Source organism: Agelaius phoeniceus, chromosome 3 (assembly GCF_051311805.1).
Source record: "Agelaius phoeniceus isolate bAgePho1 chromosome 3, bAgePho1.hap1, whole genome shotgun sequence".
NCBI classification, from domain to species: domain Eukaryota; kingdom Metazoa; phylum Chordata; class Aves; order Passeriformes; family Icteridae; genus Agelaius; species Agelaius phoeniceus.
In genome coordinates, this window is record NC_135267.1 from 65073292 (window position 1) to 65090316 (window position 17025).

The 17025-nt window shown below is 41.9% G+C and overlaps 1 protein-coding gene across 9 annotated transcripts in view; it reads left to right on the forward strand.

Moving 5' to 3' along the window:
* NHSL1 (NHS like 1) overlaps positions 1-17025 on the forward strand; it is a 176493-nt gene that overhangs the window by 70422 nt on the left and 89046 nt on the right. For 2 of the 9 annotated variants that reach the window (XM_077175475.1, XM_077175476.1), the window contains exon 1: positions 4486-5271. The exons of the other annotated variants lie outside the window; for them this stretch is intronic. In XM_077175475.1, coding sequence (XP_077031590.1) covers positions 5067-5271 — 205 coding nt within the window. In that variant the 5' untranslated portion in view covers positions 4486-5066. Of the gene's footprint in view, positions 1-4485; positions 5272-17025 lie in introns of those variants that run through there. 9 annotated transcript variants of the gene reach the window in all.

The window sequence follows — 17025 nt, forward strand, 5'->3', positions numbered from 1 at the left end:
AGTCTGATTTTTTTTTCTTTTGTTTTCCTTGTGGATCTAATAAAGTTGGAAATGCAGATGGGCTGCTTTGAAGCAGTCCTACAGTATAAAAATACCTCCTCTTTTAGTTTGGATATGGTGTATTTCTTTTTAAATTGAAAAAAAAACAACAACAAAAAAACAACTGACAAACCCAAAAGGGTACAAACAAAAAGGAAGTTTTTCTTTATAATTATGGCGTTCAAAGGTTCTGTAAGGGTTGTGATAGAAACAATTAATAGGCATTGCTTTTGTGTGAGACAGGGCCTACTTAAGTAGGTTGCAAGGCTGGTTGGCAGGAGACCTACTTTCTTTTCTTAGCTTTGCTGCTTATCCATTCTGTGATCTTGGGCAAGTAACTTCATTTTTGTTCCTTCATTTCTTTACTATTTTTTCCCCTTGCAGGTCTATTCACAGTGGGAGGGAAAAAGTTTCTCACTTATGTGCCCTGCACATAAAAAGGGACACAACCTTAACTGGAAGTTTGAGGCCCTCTTATGCCAGAATGCTCTCCGTGGCTGCTTTGCTGTAAAAAACTCATGCAGGAATATGGATTACTTTATGGGTTTGCTATGTGAGCATTTCATAGGGTACCTGTAAAAGAAAAGGCACGTTTTAGATAAAGACCTCCAATGGAGGTCAGGTTGACAAGGTTTCTAAATAGACTGAAATTCCCACACATCTGCCTGGAGATGATGAGTGCACTGGGGAGGTGACCATATGTAGCTATCTGGTGGTGTTGGGGTGGTTTCTGGGATGGAGGCATTTCCAGGGCTGCTGGGGCACCCCTCTCCTTTTGCTGGCTGCAGCAAGATCTTTGTAAGGATGGGATGAGACTGCAGGGAAGGTGTTTTCAATGGCTTTTTGCCGGTGCTTAATCCAAAGGGCTTTATGACTGGCTGATGATGAGTTGTTATCACCTGAAGGAAAACACTCAGGAAGCTTGAGAGAGAGGTGTCCTCTCAGCTGTTGGAGCATGAGCTCTCCCAGCAAGCTGTAATTGTGAATCATCCATGCTACTGTCTCGTTGAGTCATGAGAAATGATAGATTAGGAAATGTAGGAATTTAATTAACATAGGGATTATGCCAAAAGCCAAAAACGGAGCACGTCTATGGCATTTTGGGGTTTTTGTCTTTCTGCTTTGTTGATTTTGTACACTGAACCGAAACCTTTTCTGTGAAACTTTTTTTGCTGTTTTTTCTGGCATTAGGAGAACACAGTGGCTGTGAACCATGTACGTGTGTTTGCTTAACAACTTTTAGAGAATTCTTAGACCATCAGATTGTGATGCATGGTAAAAATCCTGATGGTATGTGAGACTATGGTCTCGTTCACCTCTAAAAAGAAATAAATAAAAAAGAGCAGGGGAAGGAACCAGTCTAGCTTTCAACTTCAAGCCCCATGTTTCTTCTTCTGTGATTCCTTCATGTTTTTTACTGAGATGGATTTGTATTTAAAAAATGTACTAAAAATAATGCCTTAACCTTTACATACATAACCTGGAAAATATGAAGCCTATATACTTGTATGACATCTTCATAAGGGAGAAAATAGGTTGGAAAATTGGCTTAGCTTATTAGAAATGTACTTGTCTCTTTCATATGGCTTTGTAGAATGTTTTATATAATTAAATTTAAGCCTCTACAGTGTTTCAGATGCTAAAATTTCACAGAATCACCGGGTTGGAAAAGACCTTAAAGATCACCAAGCCCTAACAGCTCAACTAAACCCTGGCCCTGAGTGCCACACCCAGTCTTGTTTTCAAACACATCCAGGGATGGTGACTCCACCAACTCCCCGGGCAGACAATTCCAGTGCTTTATCACTCTTTCTGTGAAAAACTTTTTCCTAATATCCAACCTATATTTCCCTTGGCACAGCTTGAGACTGTGTCCTCTGGTTCTGTCAGGTGCTGCCTGGAGAAAGAGACCGACCCCCACCTGACTACAGCCACCTTTCAGGGAGTTGTAGAAAGTGATACGGTCACCCCCGAGTCTGCTTTTCTGCAGGCTAAACACCCCCAGCTCCCTCAGTCGTTCCTCATAGGGCTTGTCTTCCAAGCCCCTCACCAGCCTTACTGCTCTCCTCTGGATGGATTTCCAACTCCGTGGCCTTGTATTTGGCTAGTGATTAAAGAATGACTTAACTTGCAACAGTTACTCAACATGTATTGTTTATCAAATGATAATTGCTGTTTTCTCTTGATCTTGGGAAATTTATTTTTGATCCACATGTATAACGATACATGCTGATATTAAGCTTGTCACCTGGAAATAAGAAGCATTCTGTGGTAGTGACAGTGTTGAAGTGTATAGCAATGGATCTTTTCCTGCAATGAAATCGAATAATACTAATCCCTGAGCAAAGCATTGCACTACTCTGTTTACAGTAACAGTGGAAATGTTATGGTCAGTCACGGTGCTTTTGCTCTTGCATCACCAAGTTGTGACTCAGCACCGTTTTAAAAAGGCAGAGGTACAGACAGGTCAGGAAAATTTCTGAAATTAAATTGCTGCCTAGACTCTAGGCAGGCCTCTGGGATTTACCCTGGCATTTTGGGTTAACCTGAAAGGGTTTCCTTCTTGTTGGTTCCTCTGATCTTCTGTTTTTAAGTAGTACAGTAGAACAGAGATGACTGATTCTGCAGTTCCTACCAGGGTTTTTATACATCTGGCTCTGTATAATTTAGGGGTAGTTTACAGTTCTCTGTACTTTTCAGTACTGGCAATTCCAAATGTTTATTTTTTGTCAAAAGAACTAAGTTCACTTTAAGCATGGTTTTTGATTTTTATATAAAATCCTGCCTATTTGTACATGAGCTGCTCCAAAAGGGGTATTTCAGTGCTTGGGTCTCTAGGGGTACCTCACTCCAAATTCTAAAGTCTTCTGGTAAGCAAAAGGAAGAAAAACAAAGGAAATCTCCCAACCCTACCCAGGTCTCTTGTCTCATCAGGCGATGGGGAGTGGTGTCTGTGAACAAAGACAAAAAAGCCCCAACTAGAAGCACTTGATGACACAGTGAGAAAAGCGAGTGTTAGCAGTGTGTTAGCTCCCACTCACACTCACTTAGCACACACTCAGCGTGCACCCCCCTCCCTCCACAGCCCCACTACAGCACCACTGGCTTTGGAAGTGGTGGGAGAGACCTGTGTATGTACATATGCATTACCTTGTTGGAGTGAGGTCAGTTTAAATGCAGCCTATTAAATTATTTACAGAAGACAGTTGGCCGACCCATTGTGCTGTGTTAGTGGGAGCCAAAGGTCACTTTGGTGTGCCTGGTTGATTCATAGGGTAATCTGATACAGTACTTAGCTTTTTGCCTCCCAGTTAGTGGGTTAAACCTTATCCTCTTATTATGAGTCAGAGAGCCATAAGTTTCAGAAAAAGCCAGAGCCTTTGTTTTTAATGGTTTTGAAGAGGCTGTGCAGCACAATCCAGAGGGCTGCGGTAGCATCTGCCAAGGGGTTGGGGCGTGTTCTGCAATAGTGTAAATCTGACTGGCAGCTCGGGAGCCTGAACACTTCACCCTTCTTTTCTTACGATCCTTGTCCTTTCGATAACATCATCTGCAGCCGTTAGGACGTTAAGACATTAATGTTTGTTCTTCAGATAAAGGGTTTGGGTTTGTGTTCTTTTTCATCTTCGCGCCCCCTTCTCCTCCAGATTCCTCTCTACCACCATCTCCTTGAGGATTCACTGAGCTGACCTCAGTGGCTATCTCTCACATTCAACTTTTTTTTTTTTTTTTTTTTTTTTTTTTTTTTTTTTTTTTTTTTTTTTTTTTTTTTTTTTTTTTGCTGCAAGATAGAAGCTTGTGGGGGTTTTTTGTCAACTTTTATCTTGGTGACCAATTCCAGCAAAACCCTTGGGTATTGGAGTGCCTTGGTATAACCAACTCCTGTCTGCTTTAAAATGCTCCCTTTGCCCCTCCATTTTGCAGGCTTATTCCCTTCTGGGAGCAGCACTGGTATTGGCATGCAGGGCAAGCACTGCAGCTTTCAGTAGTGCCTGACTTTTTAAAATTTTCACACTGTGGAGTGCTTTTCCTAGCTGCTAGTTTAAAGAGAAGGCCGCAGAACGTAACAGCTGGGAGCAAAACCCGTTTTATGAGCTGTAGTGACCCCAGTGAGAGCCCGATCGCTAAATATCTGCTCAGATTTTGTTTATGTCTCTGCACTTTTATTTAGTTTCTTTTCAAATGTACCACCAGTTACGGGGGCACTAACGTTTTCAGCACACTGGTCAGGATGCTTTTGGTGTGGAAAAGCTCCAGGATTTTATTTCCCCCCTCTCCAAGTCCGCAGAGGTGCGCAAGTGCTTTCCTATTTCTGCACGCAGAGTTCAGAAGTTTGTGCTGCCGCTGAGCTGGCTGAGGAAAGGAGGAGTTTTGCTTTTAGGAGAGCGAGCCTATCATATTTCACTCTAATCCTAAGCGATAGCCACGCAGTCGGTTTTATTGTTAGAAGAGCCTTCCTGGAGCTCCTTCACCAGGCTTTTCTCTAGGAGAGCAGGGCAGCCGGAACGAGGCGGCAGAAGTGCAGTCGCTTTATTGTCCCTCGTGAGCAGAGCCATGCCAAGGCGTGATCTCTGCCTGCTCTTCCTCCTCGTGGGCTGCTCCTGATGAGCCCGAAGAGGGGACGGGATTGCCTGCACGCTCCTGGGCAGCGATGCCAGCGAGAAGAGTGGAGCTACAGTTTTTGCTGTTGAGTGGAGAATGGGGAAAACACTTGCCTCGGTGCTATGCTCTGCTCAGCCCTTACATGCTCGGCTGAGCTGCTGCAAGGTGCCACTTTCTGCTGCTTTTCTCCCCTTTGTTTTCTTTGGCAGCTCCCTAAGTGCTGTATCAAAACAGCTTCGGGGGAGCTGCGCTGGCACAGCCACCTACCTCCATACTGGTGCTGGTCTAAAGGCAGCGAGGAGAAGCCTGGACTGAAGTCGGATTGAGTTGGTTCAGCCTCCCGCGAAAACCGCTGAGAAAAGGGGACGGGAACAATTTCAGAGAGGTCTCTTTGGAACCGACGCCAGTGGCTGGCTTGAAAGAAAATGAAAAAGGAGTGTGTTTCGAGATCTTTCAAACTCAAACAAAACCCAGGCTCCCTCTCGCGTGCTGTCAGCTGGATAAATTTCTCGTCCTTGTCAAGGCAGACAAAGAGATTGTTTCGCAGCGATGGGGAGCTCTCCTCCATGTGCGTGCAGCAGGTAGACGAGGACGACGAGACCTGGACCTACCGGAGCCAGCAGAGGAAAGGTGACTCGCTTTCTCTTTAACCCTTGCGGTTGCTGCCCAAGTGCCAGCCCTGCTCCATGCGGCTCTGTCCAGCTGCTCGCGTCCCACCCGGGGCCAGGAGCCGCAGGTGGGGAGGAGGAGGAGGAGGAGGAGGAGGGCAGCACAAAAGCTGAGGTGCAGCACTGCCTTGCCAAGTTTATTGGAGGGTTAAATCTGTGAAAGCTTATAGTAATTAACAGGAAAAAGCTTTAATTTTCCATCTGGGTGCTGATTGTGTGGGATATAGGTAAGTTTTGTTTATGCTTCTTGTAGCCAGTAGTCATTGGTGCCAGAGTCTTTGGGCAGGTGCAGCTAGAATCTCTCTTCAAAATATGGAACCAAAAGTGATTTAAGACTCCACTTCTAAACGACTGGGTGGCTTTTCTTGGATGATTGCCTCATGGTCCTGCTGGGAAAAATTGAAGTGTATTTTGTTTTATGAGGGCAGACTGAGAAGAGGTCCCAGATGCAAAATAAAAGAGATGATGAGAAAGCGATGGGAATTGCTCCATAGAGAGGAGGGGACATCTAGGATACGAGATAAGCAGCTCTGACTGAACCCTTGAAATATTCAGACCTGGACTTCTAAAAAGTACTTTTATTTTTTTGTGTTCTGTTTTTGAATGAAGTTTGTCAGATCACTAAGTAAACAATTACCTCATATTTGCCATAAATCAAAACAAATTTCAGAAGTTTTCTCATGTGAGTTAGTGAGCAGGACCAGTATTTGGCTGGCAGGCAGTGGAGCGTGTGTGCACGCAAGGTTGAAAATACTCAGTAAAGTGAGTGATTTGGTTGTAATTTCTCTAGTGCTGCCAGAGCAGTAGTTAGTTAATAGAAAGTGTAAGGTTGAGTCTGTTGTGCTGTAAGGTCACTTTTGTAAAAGCAAGCAGGCTCTCGAAGGGCATTTGATCTTCAAAGGGCCTTTTATTTCTTTTCATTTCTCGGAGCCGTTAATAGCTGTTTGACCAGAATTCCACTTCTGTGTCAGGACAGATTGTGGCTTTAGTAAATGGTTTGTATGCAGGAACACTAACACAGGATGTATATGCTTGTGCTTTGCTCCCTGCATGCTAGGACACAACTTTAATCTGTGCTTTGAAGGTTGTTTTTTAACCTACTTCACTACTGAAAAACTTCTAAAAAGGGAGTTTGCATTTGCAACCAGTAATTTTTACTTTTGACTGTTGGTATATTGATATTGTACAGCGGTGCCAGATTAGCTTCTAACGCCTGTGGGATGGGATCTTGCATGGATCAGAAGAACCATTGAGCCCTGCTGCTGGCTTCTATGTAACTTCCATAAAGTTTCTTGTGCTGCCTTCCTTAGCCTGTGCTCATGCTGCAGGGCAGAGATGGGAAATGAAGCTTTACTGATGGATTAATGGTGTATTAATTTTTCTGAGTGATTTACATAAAGAACCCATTGTACCGGCTGGAGGGGGAGGGAGAATTCCTCCTGTAATTGGGCAGCAAGCTATGAAAGCCTCCCTGCCTGCCTATAGAGGAGATGACAATATGTCACTTTGGAAGGGAAGGTGTGGGGAGGTGTAGATAATGCAGGGCTTATTTCCTCTTTGCAGGGAACAATTTGACTCAACTTGTAAAATCTGCCTGGGTCATAAATCTAACTGTGCATTTCTGTCTCACCAGGATCCTCTGCCAGACTGACAGGGATTGTGGGGTTGAAGGGAGTGTGGGGTTATGTATTTGGGGGCAGGAGAAACTTGTCACAGCTGCAAGTCTTTTACCCTGGGCTGCGAGTCAGGCTTGCACGGTGTTGGAAGAGTTTGAGAATCCATACCTGGCCGAGTGCTCATCTTAGGTTTGTGTTCAAAGGCAAAACTGTGTGTGATAAATGGCCACTTGTGTTCTTGAATTAATTTATTCCACTGCTCTGTTGCATTACTGCTTGCCAGCCTTTGTAAAACTGAGGGCTCAAAACCATATTGTCTTTGTTGCTCAAATTAACTACATCACTAAATTAACACAAACTAGAAAGAAATGAGAGGCACAGACATAGCAAGTGTTACATAGAAAAGCAGACTATTTTAAGCTAGATGAAATTTTAATAGTTTTTCAGCTATCAGAATAGTTTTCCCTCCAGTTCTTGCTTAGGTAAGCTGGTAAAAAAAAGTAAGTCTGATAAATCACAGGCTCTCCATCTCCTAACTGTACATGTAAAGACAGGAGTGTTAATAACAGAAGCTGGAAATGAAGGTATTGCTCTTCTTTCTGAGCTGTGTTTCCTCCTGTGTTTTTAAACCTCTTGCCACTCCATTGCTCCTCCAGGCTCAGATTGCATTCCCACGAGGCTGCTGGGTGACAGGCACAAGGCAGCATGTGTTGCGTGGTATTTCACCAGCAAAGTGGCTAATCTGCCTTGGCTGCAAACCCGAGCTTCCACACAGTAGCGAGCACAGAGATTGGCTGGATTCCTCAGTTTGAAATGAGCAAGAAAAACAAAAGTAAACGGGAACTGCGAACCTGGGGCACTCCCGGTGTCCTGCAGGGCTGGTCCCTGTGCACCTGGAAGTCAGGGGCTGCTGCTGCTTCTCTCTTCTTTTTAAAACGTACACAGTAGTGCAGAGTGTTTTGGAGCTGGTAGCACCAATCCGAGTTAGCATTTGATAAAGCTCTTAGTAGAAGAGATGGAAAAAGTTGACAGTAAAATAAAGGTTTGGTTTTTGAAGCATTTCTTGCTCAGCCCTCTTCCTCCTCAGTCAGCTGGAGGCCCTTTGAAATGAGGGCACACTGTAACTCCCGTGTTTCTTCTTTAATCAGAGTTTTTAGTTCACGTATTTTACTTTCTGAGGGAGCACGTATTTTCAGAGTGAAGCTCAGAGCATTTTTTTCCTTTAAAAACCACTTTATTGGAAAAAGGCTGAGAGGAGTATTCTTTGAAATGAAAGTGCTTGGGTGTGTTGCAAAGGATTTCTGATGGGTGGAAGAATGGGACCGTGGTTCATGTGTGCCTTTGTTGTTTATCACAAGCGCGACATAGCAAGTAACTCTGAATAGAGATAACACATGAGTTAGTTCACGGCACAGGCTTCACCGTATTTACTTTAATTTTTTTGGAAAGGAAATGAGTCACATGGCAGAATCAAAACAGCTAAGCTTTTCTGGCCAGGTGCTGGAGAAGCACAACTAGCAATCAGGTCTGGCCACAGGTGACAATGCATCAGAAGAGGTTCTTACACAGAGAGGTTTTCCAGGCTCTCCCCAGCTCCTGTCCCTGTTTCTTGCTCTGATGTTTTACCCACTCCTCTATTTCACTTGGTTGCTTTCCACGCTTTCTGCATCACAAAAGTTAAAAGTCTTGCCTGCTTTTTACTGCAGGTTATATTACCTGGAAAACTTTTTAGAGTCATTAGAGAAACCTTGTTTCTCAGGTAACTGCTGTGTTTTAATGACTGATCAAGCCCAGTTAAGAAGGTGGCAGCCACTGGCTTTCTGCTGTTTGCTGGCCAACTCTCAGTCTTTAATAACAAAAGGTGTGAAATGCCCACTTTTTTTCCCTTGCAGAACCAGTCTAAATGAGAATTTGTTTTAATGGCAAAAGAAGTTTAAATTCACAAATCTTTGTGGGCTGAGCCTTTTGTGTCCTTGCAGTGTATCTGATGGAAGCAATCCTAACATCCTGATGACAGCTCTGGCCAAAGCTGTCAGTTAAGTTCCTAATGATTTATCATGGTCTGAGAACATCAGACTTACCAAGGGGTCAGATTTCCATAAACTGAACAATTACGGAATTGTCACAGTAGGAGTTTGTAGCATAATGCTGCCTCATTATGTCAGTAAAAATGATGCACTTTAATTATGCCTGTATACCTGTGGTTGGTTAAATTTGCATCATGTAAGTTTAATACTATCAGATGAGTTTTTCCTTGTGTTCCAGAGGCAGATTTGAGACTCAAGACCTTTTAGTTTTTGGAGCTTGTATTTTCAGTGTTTCCTGTAGAAACTCAGGATAGAGATAGACAACTCTGATCTCGCCTATCTGCAGCACCAGAGTATCACTCTAGTGTTCAGTCCAAATAATTTTTAAATTCTAGGTTTCTAAGTCATGAATATTGTTTACAAGGGGGTTTCAGGAATAGACAAGTAATCACATTTTTTTAGTAATGAGATGCAAGAGTACCAATAACTATTAAGTTTCTAAAAGCAAGATTACAAAATCCAGACTTCTTGTTGCTATTCCAATGTAAAATCATTTTATTGGGCTTTTTTTTCCTGTATGTTATTGCACAAGATCTTGTGTTCAAAATAGGAAAAAGTCATGCCAGTTACTACATAGATAAAGGCCCATAAGCCCAAAGGGAGCTGTTAGCATTTGTAGAATCCATAACATGTGATGGATTGTAGTGTTGGGGCATGTGTGTCTGTGAAAAGGATTCTTGAAGCTTTGGGCAAGTCCATAAATAATCATTTATGGAAACCTCAAAAAGCATTTGTGTAAGAGCCTGGAGTAAGTCCAAAACAAATATCATATGCTTTATATACCTTTTTGTGAAAGACTTATTTTTTTGTTTGCGTTGTGGGTTTTGTTTGCTTTTGTTTTGTATGTTTTCAGGGGGGATATTTTTTGTTTTTTAAAAAATAAATTAATGTTTATTTAGTAAGTATAAGGATGCATATGCAAATATGAATGTTTGAAAGGAAAAAATAAAGAGAGATTTGATATAAAAGCCCATTTTCTGTCTTCTACTACCTTTTACATGTTGTAGGTTCGGTGTGCAAAGATAAAATTGGATATAGTTCTATGCATTTTTAACAAAAAATTGGTCAAATTTATATCAAATTTTTGTGGTTGAACTCTTGGATGTGCTTTTATGGAAGCACAGCTGGGAGCAGAGGTACTACTTCAATTACTGATGTATGTACTACTTGTCTTAGCATATTTTATCGTGGCACAGCAGAGGGTTCTGTAAAACTTTCATGATATACAGTGGCAAACAAAAGTTTTCACGCTGGTAAAACAGCTGGGGACAGTCACAAGTCCTGCATTTAACTATAACTTGAAGTACCAACTTTTGTGTGCTTGTACATAGAGACAAATTTAGTCAAAGCTTTGCTGTGTTCCTATGTCTTCTGGCAAATATTGCCACAGATGGGAATCTGAAAATGGGTTTGCTAAGCAAAAATTTGTAACCTACAGAAACAAGTTCAAATAAGAAACATTGGTATCACAGAATATCTGCATTGATATCCAGAACCATTTGTTTAAACCCACATCTCTACTTCTGCTTTATCAATAAAACTATGGATTCAGACATCATGGTTATTTATTCTATAAAATCCTTTCCAAATTCCAATTATTTGCTATTTTGAAAGTGTAAATATATTCTATTTTAAAAACAGTAGAATTTTTTTATTTGATCAAAAGTGTTCTAGGTAAAAATAGAAATGAAAAAAAAAAATCTATAATTGTATAAAACTTGCTGTAGTCCTTCCTTTTTTCCGGGCTGCTATCCCAGCACTGTGCCTCTCCAGGAAGTAGTGACAGGAGAACAGCAGTCTGTGCTAAAGGACATGTCCCAGTAGTTTTTTTTAATGAAGAGTTGTGGCTGGTTTCACTGCCTACTCCAAGAGCCATAACTAATGTAAGCTAACTGTGTTGAAGAGTCTTAATCTCTCAGGGGATTGTGGAATGTTTTTCGTTAGGATGGAGGGGCTGAAGGGAAGAAGAGGCTTGTGTGGTGTTGCTGAATCCGTGTGTTAGAGCTGCTGTGTGCTTTTCTTAGGCAGAGGGGAAGTTAACCCCTGGTTAAGCTCTGTGCTGCTGCCAGGTGAGACCCTGCCTGTGCTTGCCTTCACTTGGACACCCTGAATTTCAGATGCAGAGTAGCTCCAGCCAGAGTTCTCTTGGCTGGTTGCATGTAGAAGACCACAGTGGTGGGAAACACAAACAAATGGAGCAGCACCTGACTTAACCCCGTGTTTCCAAAGTTACAGGGGCACTGCAACCCAATTTGTCCCGCAGTTTCTGTGCTGTTTGGATTAGCAGGCTCGCTGGTGCAGCCCTCCTTGGCTTGCTTCTTTGTGGCCATGATGAAACACAGGAGGTGCTGTGGTTTTCCTTCTGAGAATGTATTGCTTTGAAAGGTTTCCAGTGTTACTTCATGATATATAAACTTCTCTATGCTTTTATACGCTTTATATGCTTGTTCCCAGGGTACCCTATAATGTCCAGCTTATCCTTAGGCTGAAAACTTGGGGCAAATGTTTCCCCCTCACTAGGGGTCAAAACTGATTCCTCCTGACCTTCATATTTTACTCTTAAGTAGCTATATTTTATAAAGCAGACTGGATGCTTTCCAGTGATTGGATGCACTCTTTGAGCTGAAATAATGTGCTGTATGTGCTTTCCCGTGCACTGCTCATCGAGTAATAGAGTACATGAAATATTCTATTTGTATGCAGTTGTTAGCCAACTGTTTCAAGAATTGTCCTCTAAAACTGAGGGGACCTTTGTCTCCAGTATGGTCATAGCTCACCATTCTGGCAGAGCATTGCAAATGTAACAGCTTCTTGTTTTCCCTCCAATCTGTTACAAACGAAAAGAAAGTGAAGGCGAAGGTTAAGAATGTGGCTAAGTTAATAAAGTTGAATTCTGAAAGAGGGTATTTAGCTTCTATTATAATATTTGGAACAATTAAATAGGGTGGATTTGACAGTTTGTGATTTAAACTGCAAAATACATTTTCTTCTTGTCTTTTAGCTGCCGAACTTCAATAAAAATAAAGAAATTAAACTCTAGGTTTGCCATCCACCTTATTTGTTGGGGGTTTGTTTGGGTGTTTGGTTTTGCTTATATTTGTGTATTAATATAATTTATCTACCAGCCTCTCTCATTTTTAAGTGGAAACCTCTGTGTTGTTGGGGTTTTTTTTCCGGAGAAATGAAGTGTAAATGCTGTAACAACTCGAATATGTACGTTATTGTTCCAAAGCCTGAGCTGAAGTGGGTAAAATATAAAGCCTAGGTGCTTTTGATACCTAAGCAAGGTGTACTTTCAGCATGTGTGTATGTTGAACACTTAAGAGAATGGCACATTTTCCATCCCAGGAAAAGGTAATTAATATGTACACCCTCTGCTCCTTCTAGAGCTTCCCTTACATATGGCATAGCAGCTTCTGCCTGGTACTTTATCTCCCTGAAGCAGATGGGTTCCCTGGACACTGAGTCCTGGTGAACTTGTAGTGTTTGGAAGGCAATTATGGGCTGTGAATTAGGTGCTTTGCAACTGGTGCATCACTTACTTACCCATTCACTCCGAAATAAGAGATCTGAGAAGCACCGTAGAAGGTTTTCATATAAAGCTGCTCAGAAGTTGTCAGATCAAACACCAAGCAGAGGGAGTGACAGGGCTGCATTTTGCTTGAGAGTGGCACGTGGGGATGTTAAATAGAAGTTACTCCTGGTCACACTTTCTCCAGGGTAACACAGGTCCATAGTAACAGTGCACCAGTGGATATTGTGGATATTGGAGGGGACGGGGGAGGTTTCTGCCCACACCTCTTCTCACTTCTTGCTTGAACAGGGGGCCATGTCCATGAATCACGGCACAAGAAGCCGTGCTTGCCAGTCAGCAGATCAGCTTTGATAGGAGCAGTTCTTGGAGTGAGGGACAGCTTCGCCTCCTGACTGCTTTGGAGGGACACCTGCCCTCCACACACTCTGTGCCTTGGTTCATGCAGCATGTCCCCATCAGTCACGTCCCATCAGACCTGCTCCTGGACCTGCTGCCTCTCTTTCCTTCTGCTTGTTTGCAAGTCTGAATTTGATTTTTTTTCTTCCCCATGGATTTGTTTTGCATATGCAGGTGTTTGCTCCCTACTCCCTTGCAGTGGGGGTACTCACAGTTTATGTACTAGGCTTAATACTCTGAATCACACTCTTGCAGGCACCTTGCTAATGACTACATTAATTAAAGAGGGACCTTTGGAAGAAACAGGCTCTTAATTTTGATTCTGTCATTTCTGTCTAATTTTAATGTCTGAAATAGGGACAGAAACTAATGAATAGTGGAGGCTGTTGCCTTTTAGAAACTGAAATGTGTTTGTACTGACTTGTAATTTCCATTGAGTCTTTTGTATCTTTTTCTCCTTTGTAATCCAGACTGCCAGAGGTGATGAGTAAGGGTGACTGATTACAGCCTACTGTACACTTACATGGAAACTCTCATCCAGGAGTTACTAACTCAGTTTTATTAACCTTGAGTCATGCATGTAATGCCATATATGGTAAATATGGCATTTTCATTTCAGAATGAAATGAGGTATTGTGACATGCAGTGCCAGAATCAGGTATTAAATTCTGTGTTTGACTTGTAGTCAGCTTGATCTGGTTTTGCAAAGGGAGAAGATGGCATGCACTCAGCACCACAACTCCTTTCCCCCTGGGGTGCCAGCTGGCTCTGATAGTGGAGCTGTCAATAGCAAAGGGGCTGCAGCTCTTCCATGGTCTCTGTCAGATTGTCATTCAGCTGGGACTATGAGGAAGGCAGCAAATGTATTAAATTAATCAGGTCAAATAAGAAATAACCCATTTTGTTCCGGCTGCTCTGTGCTGACACCTCTCAGTGCAGAAGCAGTTGTGTTTCTGCCCCGGGGACAATGGCAGAAAACACCTTGGGGCTATCTCAGCTTTGTAGCAAGGAAGGAATCAGAACAGGTGGGAATGTAGAAAGAGTTCCCATTGCACTACTCAAGTGAAGCTGTAACAACCTACAAATGGCTCTGTCACCCTGCCCTAGCACGGTTACTGATAAGAGTACTGGCCCAATTTGCTGCCCAAGGACAGCTCATACTGAAGTGCCAATTTTTGTAATTTTTTGTCAAGGACTTGAGTGTATTTTGGCCCATAGCTTTAAATCAGAAGAAAACTGTATAAAGTGCTGCTGGTTTCACCTCAATTTTTCAGTGAACTAGTTTTTGGTAGGTAGGCATTGGGGTGATGTGAATGAAGACAGCTCCTCAGGCAGTATGGATGGTGTGTCTGCACACTCGTACACAATTAGGGCAGAAGAGAAACTGATTTTTCTCTTTGCTGCTTTGTGTTGGTCCGGCATTTGTGTCAGCCTTGAAGAGTTTGTTTGTTTGGGGTTTTTTTTAAGACTATTGCTCTGTTTGGTTACAACATGCCACAATTCTGCATATTTCAGGAAACAACCTGTTCGTTTGTCCTCATCCTTGTAGGATGGTGCACCTGTCTTTATGTGCCAGGGTGATAGCGGGGGGAATTCACGTGTGCCTCATGCTGCCTGTGCTTTCGGTATTTCTGATTACCCAAAGGTGGCCTCAGAGCATTCCCCAGTGGCTTGCTGTTACTAGGGTTAGCAAAACACTGATGACAGCAATCCGAGGGAACAAGCCCTTGCCAACCTGTGGCAATTTTCTGGAGCGATGCACAGATGACTGGGTAAATCAAAGTGCCCGCGAGGGACACTTTTGTTTTGTTTTAATAGTAAACATTATCAATAAAGCCCTGTTGCATCCATTAATCAAAGCTAATTTGGCACACAACCCTTGCAAAACAATGAATCTTTTTTTAAATTAAGAAGCAGGTCTTTTAGCAGCAGATTGAAATTACTGGATTGCCTGTTGTTTTCCCTGGTTTTTCCTTCAGAATTTCTGCTCTAGCCTCTCTTTAAATTTAGGACCATCAGCCACCGTTTCCATATAATTAGTGTGTTCTTCTGGTCATGTGTAAAGGCTCTGTACATTCTGGTCCTACCCACAAAACTAGGAATGCCCTCTTTGTTCAAATTCTGTGGCAAAGAAATTCCTGAATGAATTTGGAGAAGTTGGTTACAGATTCCTTTCTTGACCTACAGCAGCTCTTTAAAAGATTTTGCCCTTTCTGTGCCCTCTGTCTGAAGAGTAAGGCAAACAAATGATAAGGCAAACTAATTCATGACTTCATTGTGTTTGTTTTCTTCCTCACTTAAGGCAGAAGCCAGCCCATTCCTAAAACCATTTATTTTATTAATTTTAAGGCCATGCACTTAGTGTCTGCACCTGCAAACACTGCTGGGTTTATTACAGAAAAACTTTTTGTTTGCAATCATCGGAAACCACAACAGGATTTAACAAATGCTGTCTGCAGTATCTGATTGAAAACTCCACTAGTATAGCTGTAGCTAGGGTAGAAATAAAAATAAAGGTTTTTCATTGAAAATCATATTTTGATGAAAAAACCCCACATAGAGAAAGGATTTTACTTTGGCTTCTGAGTTTACATAGGATTAATGTGGAACTGTGTCCCTCCTTCAAGTAAAAGGTCACTGCTTTAGATTTAATTCTCTAGGAAAACAATTTTATCAGAGGTTTTATTGGAACAAAGTTGTTGTAATTATGGGCATACATTTTTTCCCCCAAATGTTTATATTGGTTCTGCTCATTCCTGCTCCTTAAAGGTCTGAAAAACTCCATTTTTTTCTTCTACGTTTGACAGTTTGGAAAATTCTGTTACTCATGCCAGTCTTGAAGGGTGGGACAAGGCCCTGCAGCTGCAAATCTGGAGTGCAAGAGTAGCTCTATAGTAGTTGTTTCACTGATAATTTTAGAAAGATCCATTCATCACAAGTCACCTGCCTGCCTGACTTTTTCCAGGACAGGATACATCTTTTTAGCTCCTGCTATGGTGAATACTTAGCAATTTGAGTTACTTTGAGTTACTGCTTTAAAGGACATAATTTCTGCCTGATCATTTCAGTAATACCTGATTACTTGTTTCATTATGTTTGCTGTGACTTTCCCCAAACGATTTTCTTAATCTTAAATAATTTTTGAAATATTTCTTTCCTTCCTCACTGTATGAGGAAACTCCACCCTTAGTCCTCAAGTAGAATAGGTAATATAATATGTGCTATCAACTGCAAGAGATAATAGCAAAATATTTTTCTCTTGCTTCAGAGTTGTAAGAATATTTGGTTTTACTTATCAAAATAATGTTTAATATCTTTTTTTCCAGTGCTTGGTTTCCGAGTTAGTGCTGACTTTTTAAAGATATGCTGGGGCTGACCTAACCTCTCTTTATCTCCCGTCTCTTATCACCAGTGGGAGCACAGGGCCTGGTGGGTTCTGGGTCTGGCTTTCCTTAGTGCTTGAGCTGCCTGCACACTAGATAGTGTGGCTTGTGTCAACCCTCAAATTGAAAATTTTGTTTTTCCTCCAGCTGTTTTCTTTGGATAGCTTTTCAGAATGGCTTTTTTTGGTTTTGGTTTTTTTTTTTTGGTGGGTTTTTTTTTTTTTTGTTTTGTTTTGTTTTGCCCTGTTGCTTTTGGTTTTGTTATGTGCAGATTGAAAGACAAACATGTAAGAAGAATTCAGGCTTTAGAAAAATGATAGTTGACACCCATCCAGGGTATCAGAAATGGATGTCTCCCAAGGATTGCTTTGGTTCTAAAAGGGAACAGGCCTTATTTAGATGTCCCAACAGCCCTGCTAGTCAGCTGGCAGTCAAACTGGGATGCACCTTGATGTGCAGCAACTCATGAAGCAGATCAGAAAGAACCTAAACCCACATCAATTTTTTCAGTGAGTTGGGCAGATCTGAGCTGGATTTTCTTTCTGCTCATTTTAATGGTACAATCTTTAGTATCCAAAAAGTGATGAAAGTATGTACGTATTTTTCTTGAATTGATTTCCCTCCCATCCTGTTGCATTTTCAGATTAGGGCAGCTAAGAGAAATGGCGCTAACAATGTTATGTTTCAACAAAGGAAAAA